The 17,895-nt window shown below is 31.4% G+C and overlaps 2 protein-coding genes and 1 long non-coding RNA gene across 4 annotated transcripts; 2 read left to right on the top strand and 1 right to left on the bottom strand.

Annotated features, from left to right (window-relative positions):
* On the top strand, positions 4,932-5,773 carry LOC109353222 (auxin-responsive protein SAUR50-like). The gene has a single exon (XM_019595450.1). It carries the CDS (start codon positions 5,049-5,051, stop codon positions 5,445-5,447), a length of 399 nt encoding a protein of 132 aa, XP_019450995.1. The 5' UTR covers positions 4,932-5,048; the 3' UTR covers positions 5,448-5,773.
* Positions 13,002-13,868, bottom strand: LOC109353221 (indole-3-acetic acid-induced protein ARG7-like). Of its 2 annotated transcripts, XM_019595449.1 has the most exons (2): positions 13,364-13,868; positions 13,002-13,333 (listed from the first exon to the last, which is right to left on the bottom strand). In XM_019595449.1, the coding sequence occupies exons 1-2, from the start codon at positions 13,681-13,683 to the stop codon at positions 13,264-13,266; spliced, it is 390 nt and encodes a 129-aa protein (XP_019450994.1). In that variant the 5' UTR covers positions 13,684-13,868; the 3' UTR covers positions 13,002-13,263. The 2 variants fall into 2 exon arrangements, with proteins under 2 accessions (XP_019450994.1, XP_019450993.1); XM_019595448.1 differs by having other exon boundaries at positions 13,003-13,864.
* On the top strand, positions 15,854-17,680 carry LOC109353223. The gene is made up of 2 exons (XR_002108436.1): positions 15,854-16,159; positions 16,712-17,680. It is a non-coding gene; the product is annotated as an uncharacterized LOC109353223 (long non-coding RNA).

Below are 17,895 nucleotides of genomic sequence, written 5' to 3' on the forward strand. Positions count from 1 at the left end.
CATGCATTCATTGTATTAATTTCATTAAAAAATCAATAGTTAACTTACTTATTATATTAGCATTTTATAAAAACGCCTATAAAAATATTACAAATAGAGAAGGAGATTAGTAGTTTGTTCCTAATTCCTATCAACATGTATAAGCAAATTTGGTATGCTTTAATAAGACGGCCAATTCTTTCTATAGTCTAAACAGTGTTGATTAATATAACATAAGGTCTGGTGTATTCCGTCCATTACAAATATTGGGCACAATACATATCTAGTCTCAATCAAGAACCTAGTTCTTGGCAATGGTTTGAGCCACAGAAGACAGAACCATGTGTTCTACCAAACTCTAATAATGTCTAACCAATCTCAATGCCTTTACCCACACACCTTTTATTCTAGTTTCTAGATTTTATTTCATACAAAAACTACTTTTTCTCTACATATAGACATGTAATGTAATATCCTAAAGTTTCTGCTAAATTTTCCAAAGGTTATTTTGCAGTCTATGTTGGAGAAAGAGCAAAAAAAGAGTTTTGTGGTTCCTATATCATACTTGCATGAACCTGCTTTTCAACACTTCACAATTACAGCTTTGGAACCACACAATATTAAAACAATAGCTTGAGAGCACAAGTAACGAGTTTATATGGCCATGACCATTTCAGATGGACCAGGACCAAAGGTTTCAGGCCATTCTTGCTGTTGAAGACGTGTGCATAGGTGAAACCTAATGTGTATTCATGCATTGTGCTTTAGACATCTCAAATCTCAAGTACATCTGCAACTAATATATATCAGAGACAAAATGAGAAATTTGTAAATCTTGAGCAAAATCTGATACATAGCTCTAAGACATAATGTCATGTAGAGAACCAACGTTGAATACTTGAGTGTTGAGTCATGATATGGAGACTCTTCATGTGAATAAAATTTATCTACATCTTCAGATAAAACCTTGACAATTCTATTTTGGGATTCTAACTTTATAAATATTTTGGGATGATAATTTATTGCATGAACATTTGATTTACGGACCAAGAGCCCAATGCTTGGCTTTGATGTAACTTGTTCTTTTTTTCTCTAAACTTATACTTCTTACATCTTATAGTCACAGCTTCTTTTATCTAAAAGGAGAAGGCAGAGAAAAGCATTGATTCTTGGAATTCTTGATTTCAAGATCATATTCATGCTGCTGCTCTTTGATTCTAATGGAAAGACTGTGGTAAAATTAATTATCTAGTGTTACATGGTTACCAGAATTATTTTCATGCATACTTCTTTTTGAAGATTTTCTTGCATACGTAAATGCACAATAGAAGGTAATATATAGATGAAGAGAAGGCTTTGGAAAATCCTTTGGTATACATAATTGATAAAGTTCTATTCAAATGGGTTCTAGTGACAAACGTAGGTGTCAAGAATCACATGGGATTGAGCAAAATGATATCCACTTGAAAATTAATACCAAAGAAACTGTAATTGTCAAAACATTATAGTAGCTGGCTGAATTTTGTTGTTGAAGACAAGCTTGAGACATCTCAATTGTCATGTAATATACTTTGTAATCAAGAAACTGATAGCATGCGTACCTTAAGCATTTAGATAAGATAAGGCCAATAAATTGTTGGCACTAGGCACTTAATATTGAACAACACCTAATAATCAGAAAAGTTTTGGGTCGAAATGTGGGTCTAATTGCATTATACAAGAGACTTTGCTATCTAGATCTGTTTCTTGCAGGGCCACCTTATAGATTGTCTCCTTAGAATTGAATGTCTCCTTATAGTAGTTTGAATGTTTTCTTCACCATCATACATATTAAATGGTGCCACATTGGTCTTCAAACAATAAGCGTTTGCTAATTAAATTGTTCTCTTGACTTTTAATTTGTGCAGTTAACTTTTTAGTTGTGTTTTTCTTCAAATGTTTAAATTTATCTCAAGTGGCTCTTGATCTAACCATCTAGTGTACAAAATATACATAAGAAATATGATAGTAATTGAGGTACTAAATATGCTTGTTCTCAAGACATGCATTGACAAACTATATAGTAGGGATGAGACAAGGTCCTTTTCAGGTATATGTATCCACTTCTAAGGTGGGGATATCTTCAGGACTTGTCTTAATGGGAAATCCAACTTCTACCTGGTTTATTTGTAACTCTACTAGGATGATCATGTTTTTGTCATCACTTTTAAAACTTTGAGTGGTAGTGGTACAATGAGCAGAACAAAACTACCAAGTAGTTACAAACCATAAATGTGACCAATGAAGGCCCTGTGGGCTATGGTACTTCTTCATTTAGTACTTTTGGAATAACCTAAAGTAGACCTGGTCCTCTTATGGCACTGTCCTTGGAGACAGGTATTGCATTTGCTGCCCAGTGCAAGAGGCTTTTAGGAAGGGTATATGTACGCAACTTTATCCCCTGCAAGTATGTTTTCAGGAATTGAACTTATAACCTCATAATTACTACGTAACATCCTTATGGTTCGCCTATAAATAATAATTTGATTCCAAACTTTTGCAGCAAAAACCAAAGGGAATTTACAAAGGTAATCCAGGACCGTCTACAAAACACCAAACTCAACCGATGATTTTAAAAAACCTCAAAAGTACAAGACATAGTACAAGACATTGTAATAACCTATAGCTTTTAAATTTTAGCATATCACATGTCATGTTATATGCTTCTAGGCATAGTTTTAGGATGTAGTTGTGATTACATGACGTTTATATAGTTGAGTAGACTTGTAGCACGAAAATTGCAATTGAGATCACAATTTAAAACTCAACTAGCATAACACTAGGAAGAGTTGTTGTGAGGGTGCATTGAAAGGTTACAAATTATGAAGTTAAACGAAAGACAGAGTGAAGGTAGGCGTTTTTTCAAGTGGTTGAAAACTGAAATAATCTCGCAAGGACCTTAGCAAGTTGATTTTTGGGGTCAAGTGTAACATGGCCTTCATGTGCCAACGTTAAGGTCAAGTCCCCATCATCTTCCAAGAATATCATTTGGTTGATTTGCTCCTCAGAGCACTGCATTTTGGTGAAAATTGTGGGCCTTTCAAGTCTCTACATCCCTTATTTTAAATTCATTTCCTTCTCCAATTAATCTCATTCACAGAACATGAGAGTCTATGCATGGAAGGTGACATCTCTTGTTCCATTGTGTCTCTTTTTTGGTACTATCAAGAGTATGTATCCCGTCATCCTATGAGTAAGGAACTAATCCTTTCGTAATATGCGGTTGCCCCTCATAACAAATGTCGATCCAATTAATCGAATTCTTGACCCTTTCTAGGGATCTAGCAGAGTCCGACACTACTAGACCAATATCTTGCTAGCAGTTTCATATGTGTCTTATACTATGTAATATATATCATATCCATAAATTTTGTTCACTTTCTTCCAGCCCAATATATATATAATAACAAGAATAAATAAAAGCACTATGGTTTTATCATGAATTTAAAGGAGATTGAAGCATAGTAGGAGTAAATAGTTAGTGCAAATTGGATATAGTTTGTGTCTTATTATAGTTATGCAATCTAGTGGTTGTGGTTTAAGGCAGGACCACATGGGGAAGCATGGAATTGTTGAGAACCTTATTTCTGGTAACAAACACTAGAGTGGATAATCCAATTATGTAGGTCGATAAATTGACAAGCATGAGTATATAGCTTTAATTACAAACTTTGCTATACATTGAGCCTATCCTTAATATGAATGTCTTACAAGAAATGAACCAACCAGCCACGTTGTTGATTATAACCTCTCTTGGTTCTTATTCAAATTCCCTCGACAAGCTTAGATTGTTTGTTATGACATGCTCCAAATTAATCCTTATTTTAAAATATTAAAATATATAAAGATTTGTTCATGAAATTGGAAGGTTATGAAGCATCTCCTAAGAAAACAAATATGACAACTGCAATATAGTTTTATTTCTTGCTGACCAATCAAACAAAATTGGTATCAGCTTTCTCTGAAGGTTCTCTTATTTGAATTACTCTCACGCTTTAGCAGCAGCACCCTGAGTTTTATTTTCTTCTCTAAGTGAAGTTTATCCTTACATTGGAGGCAATCATGTCCGAGTCGGGAACATTCCATAATTAAGATGATTCTAACTATAATTAAATAACAAGAATTGTGTATATGTAAAATAATACAAGTATTTCAGGCTATTTTTCAAATTACATCAATTATTTGCACCTGAACTTGGAAGGTAAAGTAAAAAAGATACCTGGAAAAGGATGAATAACAGTGTAAGAGACACATGGGTTTCTGGCAAAATGGTTTTATTTGCTCTGAATCTAATGTCTGATTCATGTGCCACTCATCAGTCCAGCTCCACAGAATCACAAGTCCAATACTCATAAAAGCCAAAGCATGAGCAGGTTAACCATTAGTACATTTTGTGAGACAAAGAAAGACATCAATAATGAGTAGAATTCTTAGCAGGGAGACTAGGGATTCAACAAGCCCCTCCTAAAATCAATCTATGTAATGAGCATTTGTGATACAATATTTATCGATTCAAACGGTGTTATAATTTTTAGTATAGATCGTGTCAATTTCTACGGAGCACAATCTATTTCTCCTTAAGCAATAACTCGAGTTTTAATAAGTATAGAAAATTTTCATTAAAAAAACTAGTCTCACTGCATTGTACATCTTCCTAACTTATAAATTCCTTCTTGTAATAAATACAAGTTGGTAAACAAAAACAAAAAAAATAAAACATAGTTGATCCTATAATAAAAATTAAATAATTTTCCTTAAAAGTAAATGAATCCGGTGATAATTAAGAATACTCAGTTCCAAAATAAGTATGCTCTCATGTCTCTAGCTAATCATCTTTCGGGGACACGAAATACAGCGTGTAATGAGAAAGATGAGAAGTGGGGGTGTATTGAAGAGAAACATAGGGTCCATATTGCCATGAAGAGGAACAACATAAGAGTTAATCTAGTGGGTATGGCTCCCACAATGTCCTTTCCACAAATACACAAACCCATAACACCCGTGGTCTATGCTTTGCACCCACATTCCACATGACACCTCTGCCTCTTCATAAATACCCACTTTCATCACTCCCTTCACACTCCCTCTCTCTTTCACCAAACCCCAAAATGGCCAATAGAAAATCAAACAAGTTTCACCAAAATGCACTAGTTTTGAAGCAAATTCTCAAGAGGTGTTCAAGCCTAGGAAAGAAACATGGTTATGATGATTATGGTATCCCTCTTGATGTCCCAAAAGGCCATTTTGCTGTTTATGTTGGTGAAAACAGAACTAGGTATATAGTTCCAATCTCATTCTTGGCTCACCCTGAATTCCAATCCCTCCTTAGGCAAGCTGAAGAAGAATTTGGCTTTGATCATGATATGGGTCTTACTATTCCTTGTGAAGAAGTTGTTTTCCGCTCTCTCACTTCATCAATGGTCAGATGAAAGAAATAAAAGAAAGACAATGTTTATGCTTGTGCTTGAAGATGCATGATTACCCAAGATGAAGCTGCACCTTTTTGCTTCTCTTTTTTTTAACATCACTCTTCATCACATCCATTTCGGTTCTCATCATCAACTTTTTCTTATCTCTCATTCTTTTGTTTGACCAACCTGTTTGGGTTTTTATGCGACTCTATAACTTTGTAACCATGAGCAATTCATGCATGGAGTGAAATTTGTAAAAATGTTTGAGCTTTTTCCTCACAGAGGTTATATATTATACACTGTGAGAGTTAGTTATGTCAATCAAAGCAAGGGAGTTAATTATATATCTTCTCTTATACTTTTTCTCATCTTACTTGTTCAAAAATAGTACATCAAGGGTACCTTACTAATATCATATCCATCTTTCCTAAGATAATAATGTATTATTACTCCTACTCAGTTACTATAACTTCATGTCAACCTAGAAGTGATGTTAGCAATTTTCCATTAAATAAAGTTTAAGATTTCACCGTAATATTCCCCAGATGTAAATAAGCAGAGCTTGCATAGTTTGTCAGAAGAGAACGTGCAGTACTAAAAAGTGTACGGATCATGTTGGTACGATTGGGTTTATTAAGGTTTAACTTTTCAATCATCTTAGAAATTGGAAGCTAAGGAGGTATCCTCATCTATAACTAATCATTTTAATACATGCAACTGTTTTTTTCAACAAATGTTGTTTATAATAATCGAACTATTTATCTTTTGGTTTTATGAAATAATGCCGAAAACACTTGTAATCTCTGATCACTTCTCAGGAGAAATTTAGATGATAAATGTTGTTGGTTGATATTTTCGAACAAGGATCCTCTCCATTAATGGAGAGGCAAGTGATTCTTTTGCTCACATTTTTAATGGCAAAAAAGTAATTTTATGATATACAAAAGGGTAAAATTGTAATTACATATTGCATGTTTTGCGTTAATGTATGTCACTTGCCTCTCCATTAATGGAGAGGAGCCTTACTCGATATTTTCACTCATTCTTTTACCAAACTTTTTTTTTGAAACGTTTCACCAAACTTACTTTGAATATTCATTTTATATCGGGTGGTTATAATTAAAAACACAATGCATACCCTACTCTCTCGCCAATTCTCTTCACTTTCTAGTTGTTGCTACTTATTGTATTAGTTTGTTCTCTCCGGTGGTGCATGACACTTTTGTTTATAGTTAAGTGAAAAGCTAAACCTTTTTTATACTTTGATGTCTCCTTGCTTTAGTTCAACAAAATACTTTATAATCAAAATACAAATACTTGTCTAATTAGATTAGAAGCAAAAATAGAATAACCATTGAATAGACAATTTGTGCAAATAGGTTGTTAATGATTAAGAAAGGGCATAAATGATAATACATTGACAGCATGAAAGTAATAGCCTTAAAATTAAAACATCAATTAGAGCGGCTTATGATATTAGGTACACTATTAAAAAGTGAGAAAATGAAAGGAAGAGAAAAGTTATTTGATATCATTCAATGAAAATGGAAGAAATTTCCTTTTATTTGTTTGCTTTAATGAGAGGAAATTATTATTATATGTAAATGGATAAAAATACATGTAAATATATAGAAGTACTTGTAACTTTCTCTCCTTTTTCTTTTTTCTCTTCAAATGACACAAATGTATTATTTATTTGTTTCTTTTATGTTATTAGTAGTGAAACATCACTTAATATTGGTGTGGTGATATAGACAAATTTTAGAGGGAAAGTTTGTTGTCCTATAGTTTGTGTTACTCCATGTGTTATGAGTTTATTATTAATCAAAAAATACTAAATAATTAAATTTTAACTTACATATATTTTTTCTGATCAGTCATAACTCTATGATACATAGAGTGACACAAACTGTGGGCGGAAGATGTGTACCCATCAAACATCACTTAATTTTCATCATCTCTAACATTGTCCTTAAGTGTAAGGAAGGGAAAGTTGAGGGTAGCAAGAGCCAATAAATCATTATTAAGCATTAATTAAAGGGTAAAGAAGTTGCATAGAAAGTAGAAACAAAGTGATATGAAAGCAACTAGTTTTCCTTTTATTAAACCAGGTGAGGAAAAAACACAGGCTCTGGTTAGATGGTCCTTCTTGTCTGTATAATTTATGCCTCTCTTTCAACTTTTGTTTTCAGCCACATAAGGACTTCTGACACTCACAAAACTCCTCTTAGGTACCCCAAATGAATATCTTGTGCTAATTCACAATATCCAATATTTTATTTTCCTCTTCAGATAAAAATATCTTCACATATTTCTTTCTTGTCTGTGGCTTTGATTCTCTCACAAGCACACATGAAGATTTGATTTGTCTGGACCAACAAAAAAATCAATCAAATTAAAGAAACACAGTTCAAAAATGCAAGTTGTAATTACTAAATACATTTTCCTTTCATGTCTTGATTTATTTCAAGCTTGTAATTCTATATGTTTCTATCTCCAATAATGCATTTTTACACTTCTCCTATACTTTAATGTGGCACTGTGCTAATTTCTAAATACATCAGATTCTCATCAGAATCATTATTATTCAGGGTGAGATCTGGGAACTACTGATGGAAATTTCTCTTGTACAATTTTGTCCCATGTTCTCTCCTATTTCTTGGAAAGTTCCCATCTTGAACTATGATTTTACCTTGCACTGTTGTTTGTATATTTCATCATTCAGATTCACAATCAAACTGTCAATACTGAATAGTCACTACTCACTACAACGTATATAATCTTGATGTTCTTCATTTAAATTTGGTCAAATGAATATAACATTGTCTGATATAGGTCAATACTTTATGATTATATTTTATTTGAATTATTAGTCGGTTTAATCGAGACCGAGCACCTAGCTGATCTGAATGAGCAAAATATTGATAACTAGCCTGATTTTAATCATTTAATAAAAGTTAAGATCACATTTTTAACTTATTTATAACTATGTTTATCATTATTGTAATTATAATTGTTAGTTGTTATCGTGTAGTACTAGAATAAAATTATCATTGTTTAGTTAACTTTATAATTCATTTGTGTGTTTTTGTTGTGATTAAAATATAAAATTTATGTTGTTTAATGATATTTTTAAGATTGTAATATTTATATATTGTCAGTGTAAAGATTTATATACAATTAATATGTCATTCATCATTTATAAGTTTTTAAATAGTCAATAATAATTAAAATGAATGATAAAATATACAACCATAATGTATAATACATATACACCATAAATGTATACATCTTTTATTTTATAAGTTGGTTGTTTGGGAGCGTTAAGTATAAGTAGCCTTGTTTTACATTACGTGGTTTTTTTTAAATATGTATGTGCTCTATATTATTACTGTCAATTGTTAGTTTCTTTTATTTCCTTTAATTAACCATGATTTTGATTATTGCAATTAACATAACATTGATTAAAATTGAACGCAAATATATTTGGAAGTAAAAAAATTAAACTTATGAATAATAATCGAATACAAAAATATATTTCTCTTAAAATTACATTTTATAAATATTTATTTAATAAAAAGGCATACGTAATATAGAAAAAACATGCCATTAATGTTATTATTGAAGTAAAATTTAGTCTTAAAAGGATAATGACAAGGTAAGGTTTAGTCTGGGTTGGCAAATGTGATTATATTTTATAATTTTGTAATCAACAAACATACAATTACGTAAATTTTCACAATTATTTTTAAAAATTTTGAATTTGTGGGTACCCATAGATTCATTGGATACCCAAGAACGTACGAGTAATAGATCCAACAAGTATTAGTACGAGTTTAAGTCCAAAAATAAAACATAGTCAGACTATTTCACTACCCCAATCCATTGTCATTCTTAGTCTAGTAAAAGTTAATAATTGTTGTGGAACTGAAGATTTTGAAATAGAGTGTTGAAAACAAAATTGTGGTATTGTTATAGCAAAAATATATGAATAGGTAACGTACTTGGTCCCAGGTGGTCCTGTTAACAGAATGTTGCTATGGGTATCATAGTAGTTTGGTGGGGATGAGCTGCACGTGATAAGTATCCCCACATTGCCACAACCAATACAGTTGTCCTCTCAGCCAAAATTTTCACTATTTTTTTACCCTCTCCTAATTTTTATTCACCCACTTTACTTATTTACCCCTCAATTTCAAATAACAAAATTCAATCTTTCTCTTCTACTCTAACTCTGTTCGTTTTTTGTTTTTGTTTTCAAAAGTAATAAGTTTAAAGGGTGAGGGAGAGTCATGTAATGTAAAATATTCAATAGACTTTCCGCTTATACTTAACGGTAAAAGTGTAATATTTTTGTATTTTAAGGTTAAAAATGTCCTATCATTTAATTTTTTATGTTACTTTTTAGTTACTTCTCTCCATTAATGGAGAACATCCAAACTCTAGCAAATATCATCTTTTATGCTTCTCCCATTTCTCATTTATTATATTTATACGGGTACACATTTGTTGTCCCATAAATTGTATCATTGCATGTACTATGAGTTGTGATTGTTGGTTGGTTAGAAAAATAATTAATTATTATTTTTTAACTTCAAAATATTTTTCCAACCAATCACACAGACTTGTGGTACATGCAATGACGCAATTATGGACAACATATGTTGTCTCATCTATGTACGGTCTACATACAGTAATATATCATCTATATTTTTTTAAAAATAATGATGATTAATATAAATAATAAATGATGTAATGATAATAAAAGTGAACATGTCTTTCTCTCTTATCAATATCTATATATTTGAAGCTTATATTCTACTTAGAGTAAAGTGTTAGATCGGAAGACACGTGGAGAAAATATAATAGAGAAAATGTCACCAAAAATTTAATGTGATTCGGCAATTTGTTTACGTTCACAGTTGAAGAGCAACAAAGATTATTTAATTGTGATAAAAGAGAACTACAAGTGTTTCACTCACTTCCCAAAATCTAAGTACATCTAATTTCACTCTCACTCAAGTATTTCTCACACAATTAGAACAAGATAACAGGAAGAGAGAATATGCATTAAGCTAAGTATTTGGTGTATCTTACAATGACATAGAACACTCATATTTATAGCTAAATCTCTTGAAGATTATGTGGCTAAGGGAAAAGAGCATTAATGTTGGTTTCACTATAGTCATTTCTTTTTACTTGGCTAGAAATTCTCCATTTATTCAAGATGATCTTTATCCACTTTTTTGTTTGGCTCAATAAAATCTTTTCATCATATTTTTCTTTTAGCCAATATTCAATATAAGTTTAGCATTGAGCCAATGAGTAACTCATTTTCCGGATAGAAATTAAAGTATTTCATTACCTAATTCCCAACAAAACCATTCTTTATCATAAGATATCAATAAATAAATTGAAATTGTGAACATAAAAACAACACCATGTGCATCCCGCTTTAACACATGCATAAAAATTTATATAAATAATATGTGTACATATTTCACAAACAAGTACTTTGACCGTGGATTTCTTTTAAAGGCAGTATATAGTTATGTACCTTGCATTGAACCTTAATTACTGATTATGGATAACATTTGCAAATATTATGTATATATTTTAGAAAGTTTGGGGTCCATAGGCTCTAGCATGTGGGAAATGATAGCATGAGGGCCCAACATGAAGAAAAATGTTGCCATTGAAATCCAATGAATGAGAGTGACCCAAGCAATGTTTTACATTGAATCAATGAGCTGGACCACATTACGTATGAGTAACGTTATTATAAAGCTCACTACAACAAGCCTTAATTTCCATAGATTTCCTTCCTTTTCCTACATGTTGAAATGACTAGATCAATAATTATATAACATTATGAGAGAAACATGTATTCATTGTCAGTGTAAGATTTTTTATACAATCAATGATCATCCACCATTTATTTTCAATCATGATCGACTTTTCAAGAAAAATATTTCAAATGATAGATAATACATCGATTGTATATAAATCTTTACATTATCAGTACATAAATATTATACTTTAAAGTTATTATGAAGTGGATCGATTAACAGTGTATCCACTTACTACTACCACTTTACTTTTACATTGTCAATCAACTGAATCCGTCATTCTTGGTCTCAGCATCAATTTTAATTAACACGACCAAGTCATTATCCACTTAACCCCCATACGGTAAAAGGAAATTAAAGGTGCTGATATTACAGAACAAAATAATAAACTAATCTAGAGAAAAACTTGTATGCATAGAGATGCATGTAATATATCATATTTGAAGACAAATATATTTTATAATTTTTTATGCAATTATTTAATATTAAATTTGATTAGAATTAAAATATTAATATATTATTATGATCTTATTGGTTGTCTTTACATTATTTCATCTACGTATAAATCTAGAATGTAATTTGAGACTATTTTGACAAATTAAAAGCAGTTTCTTACATACATGTACATCTGTAAAGTGACAAGCTATTTCATTATAGTAGACCCAAAAAAAGACATTAAAAAAAGTTCGGAAGGTAACTAAAAAAAGAAATGCATTTACGTCAAATCAGAGTGAATGGGTAAGTATTATTTGAGTTTCTGATTTAAGAAAAACAGATCTCATATAATCAGAATAAATCTGAACTTTATAATTATATATAAACATTTTTAAGTAAAAATTTGTTATTTATCACATAATTAATTAAAAAAAGTAATGTACGTATTTTTTAAATAAGATTCACTAATTTATAAGTTATCTTATTTCTCACTATAACAACTCATCTCTAAAGCTAAATGCTTATTTTTGTTGATGTTGAGTGCTTGAAACTCGCATCTTTATCGTTTAGCTGTAATGAAATAAAGTCAAAATTTCCAATAGTGAGACTAGCAATGCATAGCCTATAACTAGACTTATAATTTAACAAGATCATTATACTTTACAGCGTAATACTAAAAACATTATTTAATAGAAATAATATTACCAGCAAATCATTCATATATTAATTGTAATTAACTCCTACATAAAAATAATACGTGGGTGATATGTATTGAATGCAAAAAAAATTTCATTAACAATGCATATATTAACTTTAAAATTGATGAGCTATAATAAACAAAGCCTTTATTTGTAGTAAATACATCTTTTATTTTATTTTAAATCTTTTTACACTTTAAACATCTAATATACATTGACTAAATGAATAATAACTTAGTACATGTATTGGAAGACATAAATTGGTAATAACTTATTACCATGAATTGATGATCAATTCTCATTAGAAAAATTAAATATTGCAATTAATAATTATATTCTAATAATCAATTACTGGAGACAATTTTTTCAATTGTTAAAAATTAAAACTTTCCAACTTACCATTGACTTAATATTAATGGGCTATAACAGAAACCAACCAATATTCAATGGTTTTGATGCATGAATAGTTGAATAGCTATACTATATTTTTATGTTTTGTTCAATGGTTTTTTTTATTAAATTATAGAATATTAATAACATTATACCAAACAAATTCACAATGAAATTATGAAACAAAATTCGGATACTTTTTACATTTCAGTACATGTACACCGCAAGATCCTTAAACACAAGTTATTACCAAAAAAAATGAAAAAAAAATAACCAAACCATGTATTTTAATCATGGTTTTACTAAACTAATTTTTTAACACAAACTCAGCAGTCACCACTAATAAATAATTGAGATAACCCTAAAAAACGGTTATTTTTGGGATTAAAAAAATACCCAAAATAAAATGTCAGTAAATCCTTCTCGATCAAAAGTAGGGATCGAAGAAATTGAAACAAAGGATTAGTAGATAGGGTCATCTCGAAGCAACGGCCAGGATTCTCTGTTTCTGCTTCGCACATCCACGTGGCAATTTTTCTTGAAATCTTGAACACTGGTAGAACATTTCGGTTGCGCCATGACACGAAGAAGTTCTCTGAAATATTCCTCGTCGCACGGTACAGCGAGTGGGCCATGGTTACAGAAACCGTATTCTTCTTCCGCTTCCGCCAAAAGGTTCACAAATATCGGGTGGTTCAGATAGGTGGCGCGTATGATAAACCTGCTTCTTGTAGGTCCCACACACACTGCTATATAACCTGCGGGAACATCTGATGGCGCGTGAGTGGCAGTGACACGCGCTTTGATGCGCCACCGGAAGAGCATTTGCCGGATTCGGACAATGCGTCGGATCTTGCTGCTGTTTCCGGTGGAGAGCGTCATTTTTTTGGGTGAAAAAAGGAACAACGGTTAAGGTTTCGGTTTCAGGTTCAGTTGTGTTTGGATTTTGTTAAGGGTGAATGAAACAAGTGGTGGTATATATGGTTCGGTGTTAGTAAAATGCCACTGGAGTTGGAGATAATTACGAGATTGTGCTTGTTTCCTTAGTCATAGTCAAGCCCATGTGATGATGGAGTATCGTGTGGGCTTAGACTTAGCCCACTTGTTCTGTTTTTTTGTTCGTTAATTATTATCACTAGCGTGTTGACAGTGAATGCCGTGTTTGTTAACCCGCTTTCGTATCGTTTGTAACGTTGAATTTGTACATTATAAATAAAAAATATAGTATTTTATGTTACATATTTGTAATTTGCAGTTTAATTTATTTGATTAGTGTAATGTTCAACTTTTTAAATACACTTTCAAAATAAGAAGATAATGTTATCTTTTTTTCCGTAGTAAAAATGGCAAAATAGGGAATCACAAATTACACAATGGTGGAGTAGTTATTTTGTGTTTCCCCTTTATTAAGTAGTATAGATGCACCCAAATGTCACACGAACGAGAGAAAAACTTATATGAAAACATATATAATATATCATATTTGTAGATAATTGTATTTATGTTTTTGTGCTATTATTTGTAATTAAATTTTAGTAAGTAGTCGAGATTTTATTGATTGTCTCTAGATACATACATATTCATATAAGTCTTTCTCTTGGATCACTCACATTTTGATCTCTATACTCCCGATTAAAAAACAGCATTGACATAATGGAGTTCAAATAAGAACAATTAACGTATCTTTGTTTGTATCTTAAGTAACTAAACATCTTCACATTACATGTGCTGGTCACAATTAATTATTATCTTGCATTGATATCATAATCTGATCTTTGTCTTTCAACTGCATAAGATCCAAACTACATAATCAAAGTCCTGCAACAAATCATGCAGTTTTAAACTTTTAATTATCCTGCTAATTAAACATATTTTGTAGATAATATTCAATTACCAAACAAGGACAAAGGGAATAACGATGTGGGTGCATGCTAATAATTATGATTAGATAAATAATGAGAAGAACAATGCGCCGTTGGGTCTCAATGGCCATCTACCAAAACACTAAAAATCATTTTGCTTTGAATTGATTAACTACAGAATTGTTTGCTTTCAGAAACTATGATTAGATTCCAAAGTGGGATTAGCGAAGGAAACTATAACATAATAACGTACCCTACTTTGTTTCCAACTAACAAAATGATATAAATAATAACTCACAAACATAAAACAAGAAAAGGATGGTAAGGGGCTAAAGATGACATAAATATTGAGACCATGATAACAACACTCGGATCAAATTAATAGTATTTATTGTTTATTAGTAAAATAAACATTGGTGTGAAGATACAATCATACAAACATGGAAACAGAATCAACTGCACTTCGTCTTTTAATGTTTAAATTTCTTAACCCCATGATTTTCCTGTCTCCCAGTATCATATTTAACACAGTAATTCAGATACTGATTAGAATATAGACGAGATTGAAGATATGGGAATAATGGTGGGCCCTGCATAAACAATAGTCAGGAGAAAAAATAAAAGTAGGTTCTGTAGTTAATCAATTCATCTAGAAGTAACTAAGCAATTTTATTGATGCTTTAGGTTATATCCATGATGAACATTAAAGCAATGTAATATTTATTAAGTGAGAAATGGGTTCGTTTGAAACTGAGGATGGTTTTCCTTGATGATTTGCCTGGGTTGAATCTTTATACCATTTTTATCTTGTTTTGCATAAAACAAAAGAGTGTGCATGAGAAATTTAACAAGGCATCACAATTAAAATAGTAATTAACTACCAATAAAACAAACATAATTCAGTGATAATATTTTCTCAGCTTGGCTAATGACAAGTGGGAACAAAGCAGGCACCTTGCAATGTCAATTTGGAACTCTTTAGAGCAAAGCTATTTATTAAAACAAGGAAGAAGCATAATAACTGGAATTTCTTTTCATAGTGCACTAAACTCAAATGCTGTAAGATTATCCAAAGCTTAAACAGAAAGCTCCAAAAAATGGGAGAAAGCATGAAATAGGGATATCATTGCTTGCTTTCAGTGATGAGCCTTGGCTTCGGCTTTCTGATGAGACTTGGCTTTTGCCTGAAAGTAGAACAAAAGTGAAAAGAGAATCAAAATCAACAACAGCACACCGAAAAGCCAAACAGAAGTTCTACAAAGTGCACAAGAATCATAAGACCCAGGTTGCAGGGTAAAGCCACTTCAACTTGCTACAGAATGTAGAAAGAGATAAAAATGGGAGAACATTGACAGTGAGAGTGTGACACAAGTTAGCAAAAAATGTAACACAATAAATGTCGTTGGATTAAATATAATTTACATATATATGTAAATTTTGGATCAATCTGAACCTTTCAGTATTTTTATTTGACTATGAAGCACAAATAAAAACAAGTATCCGATTTGACACCCATGTCACAAGGGATTGAATATTTCCATAAAAAATATAGAATATGGATATGACAGGATACAGCATAATACATGAAAAAATTATATATATTATCCTATAAAACATGAAAAAACATAAAACAACCATTGTATGATAAGTTAAAGGTAACATTGAAAAGACCATATCATGACTAATGTGGAAATGGAGGGAAAAAAAAATTCAGCCTTAGTCATTAAACATACTAACTATGAGGAGTATCCAGTACTATAATACTGTATGACTGTATCCAATTTCGTTGTGGTGAATGGAAGGGCTGGAATATTTTGGAAATATTGGATGGTTCAAAAAACAAACCATTAATCCATTTGTGATCTATTAAAAACTAATAAAATCCAATCTAGCCATGACGCATTTAGTAAATCACTAACCAGACCATCTATTTACCCATTTTCGTGGATGAATATCCAATCCCTCCATTTTAAATTATTTCACTTTTTACAGTTAGCTTTATTTGTTATTTATTTTCTCAATCCATCACCAAGCAAGGTCCACCTGAGTTAGAGATCTCTATCTCCAATAGTCAAATTGAACATTTATGACTGAACTATAATGAATAAAACAATTGACACCCTATCAATGTTACCAGGCAAAAAATGGAATATTGTAGCAACTCATATTTTGATTAAGACTAAACCAAAGGATTCTGTAACACTTTTACATATGTAAAAAAGGACTATATAGCCACGACAGCGGAACATGGCTTAGATTAATCATTTTCTCAATTTTGCCAGAGAAATGAGCTAAATCACTGGTTCTGAGGAATGATTCACACTTTCATAGATATGATGGCAAAGCAGAGGAACAACACAGGCGAACCAGAAACAGAAGAGAACAACCACAATGGTAAGAAGTATTGTCCAGATCCAGATCTATTCTGCTATTCTTGTTGCATACATTTAGGGGGTTTTCTTCATCAGGATCTGAAAACGGGATTTTATCATTAAAAAATGAAAATAGTGATTGTTATCGGTGGAATAGCTTTCAGTTTAGGGTTTTCTATTGTCTTTAGGTTAATTATGTTTTTTAGAGATTTAGGCCTGGATCGTAAATTGATCCATTTATTGATAATCTAAAGGTTTAAAAGATACATTGGATAGTTCACAAACATCCACTAATCAAAGCAAATCCATCCTGACCAATCCATTAGATTTCTTTCATTCTTTTTACCGGATGGACAAGGATGGTTTTATGCAAGGACGGACTGATTGGACCATAGATAAATTGACACACTACCACCCTTAACCCAATTAAGCCACACACATTGAACTTTTGAAGTATATTTCCCCAGGATCATGGAACTGTGAAACATTTATCACTAATATGCTCAAGTAACAAACTAGCACAGGGATGTAATTAAAACTAAGACTGCAAATCTAGACCAAAAGTACCATCAATCAGGATCTTCAAGCTGAAGTTTTGATTCATCATTCATCAAAGCAACAACAATAAATTTGTAATGTCCATTCTAACAATTACAATCCTTATTACATTAGCTCTGTTGCATTGGAAAATAGCAAAGACTGGTGGATTAGGCGGAAAATCCCAGTAAAGAAATCACGGCTAAAAATCATAAGATCAATAACCAGATTCGAGTAAAATGGAAACCATGTTGAGCACCATTTCTTCATTTGCATGAATGCTCGATACGAAAATAGTGATACATTAAATATATATATATATA

The sequence above is a fragment of the Lupinus angustifolius genome, chromosome LG07 (genome assembly GCF_001865875.1).
Source record: "Lupinus angustifolius cultivar Tanjil chromosome LG07, LupAngTanjil_v1.0, whole genome shotgun sequence".
In the NCBI taxonomy this organism is placed as follows: Eukaryota; Viridiplantae; Streptophyta; class Magnoliopsida; order Fabales; family Fabaceae; genus Lupinus; species Lupinus angustifolius.

What these genes read in the sequence shown, in the direction of transcription:
- LOC109353222 (XM_019595450.1), top strand. Translation starts at nt 5,049, where the DNA reads ATGACACCTCTGCCTCTTCATAAATACCCACTTTCATCACTCCCTTCA.
- LOC109353221 (XM_019595448.1), bottom strand. Translation starts at nt 13,683, where the DNA reads ATGACGCTCTCCACCGGAAACAGCAGCAAGATCCGACGCATTGTCCGA.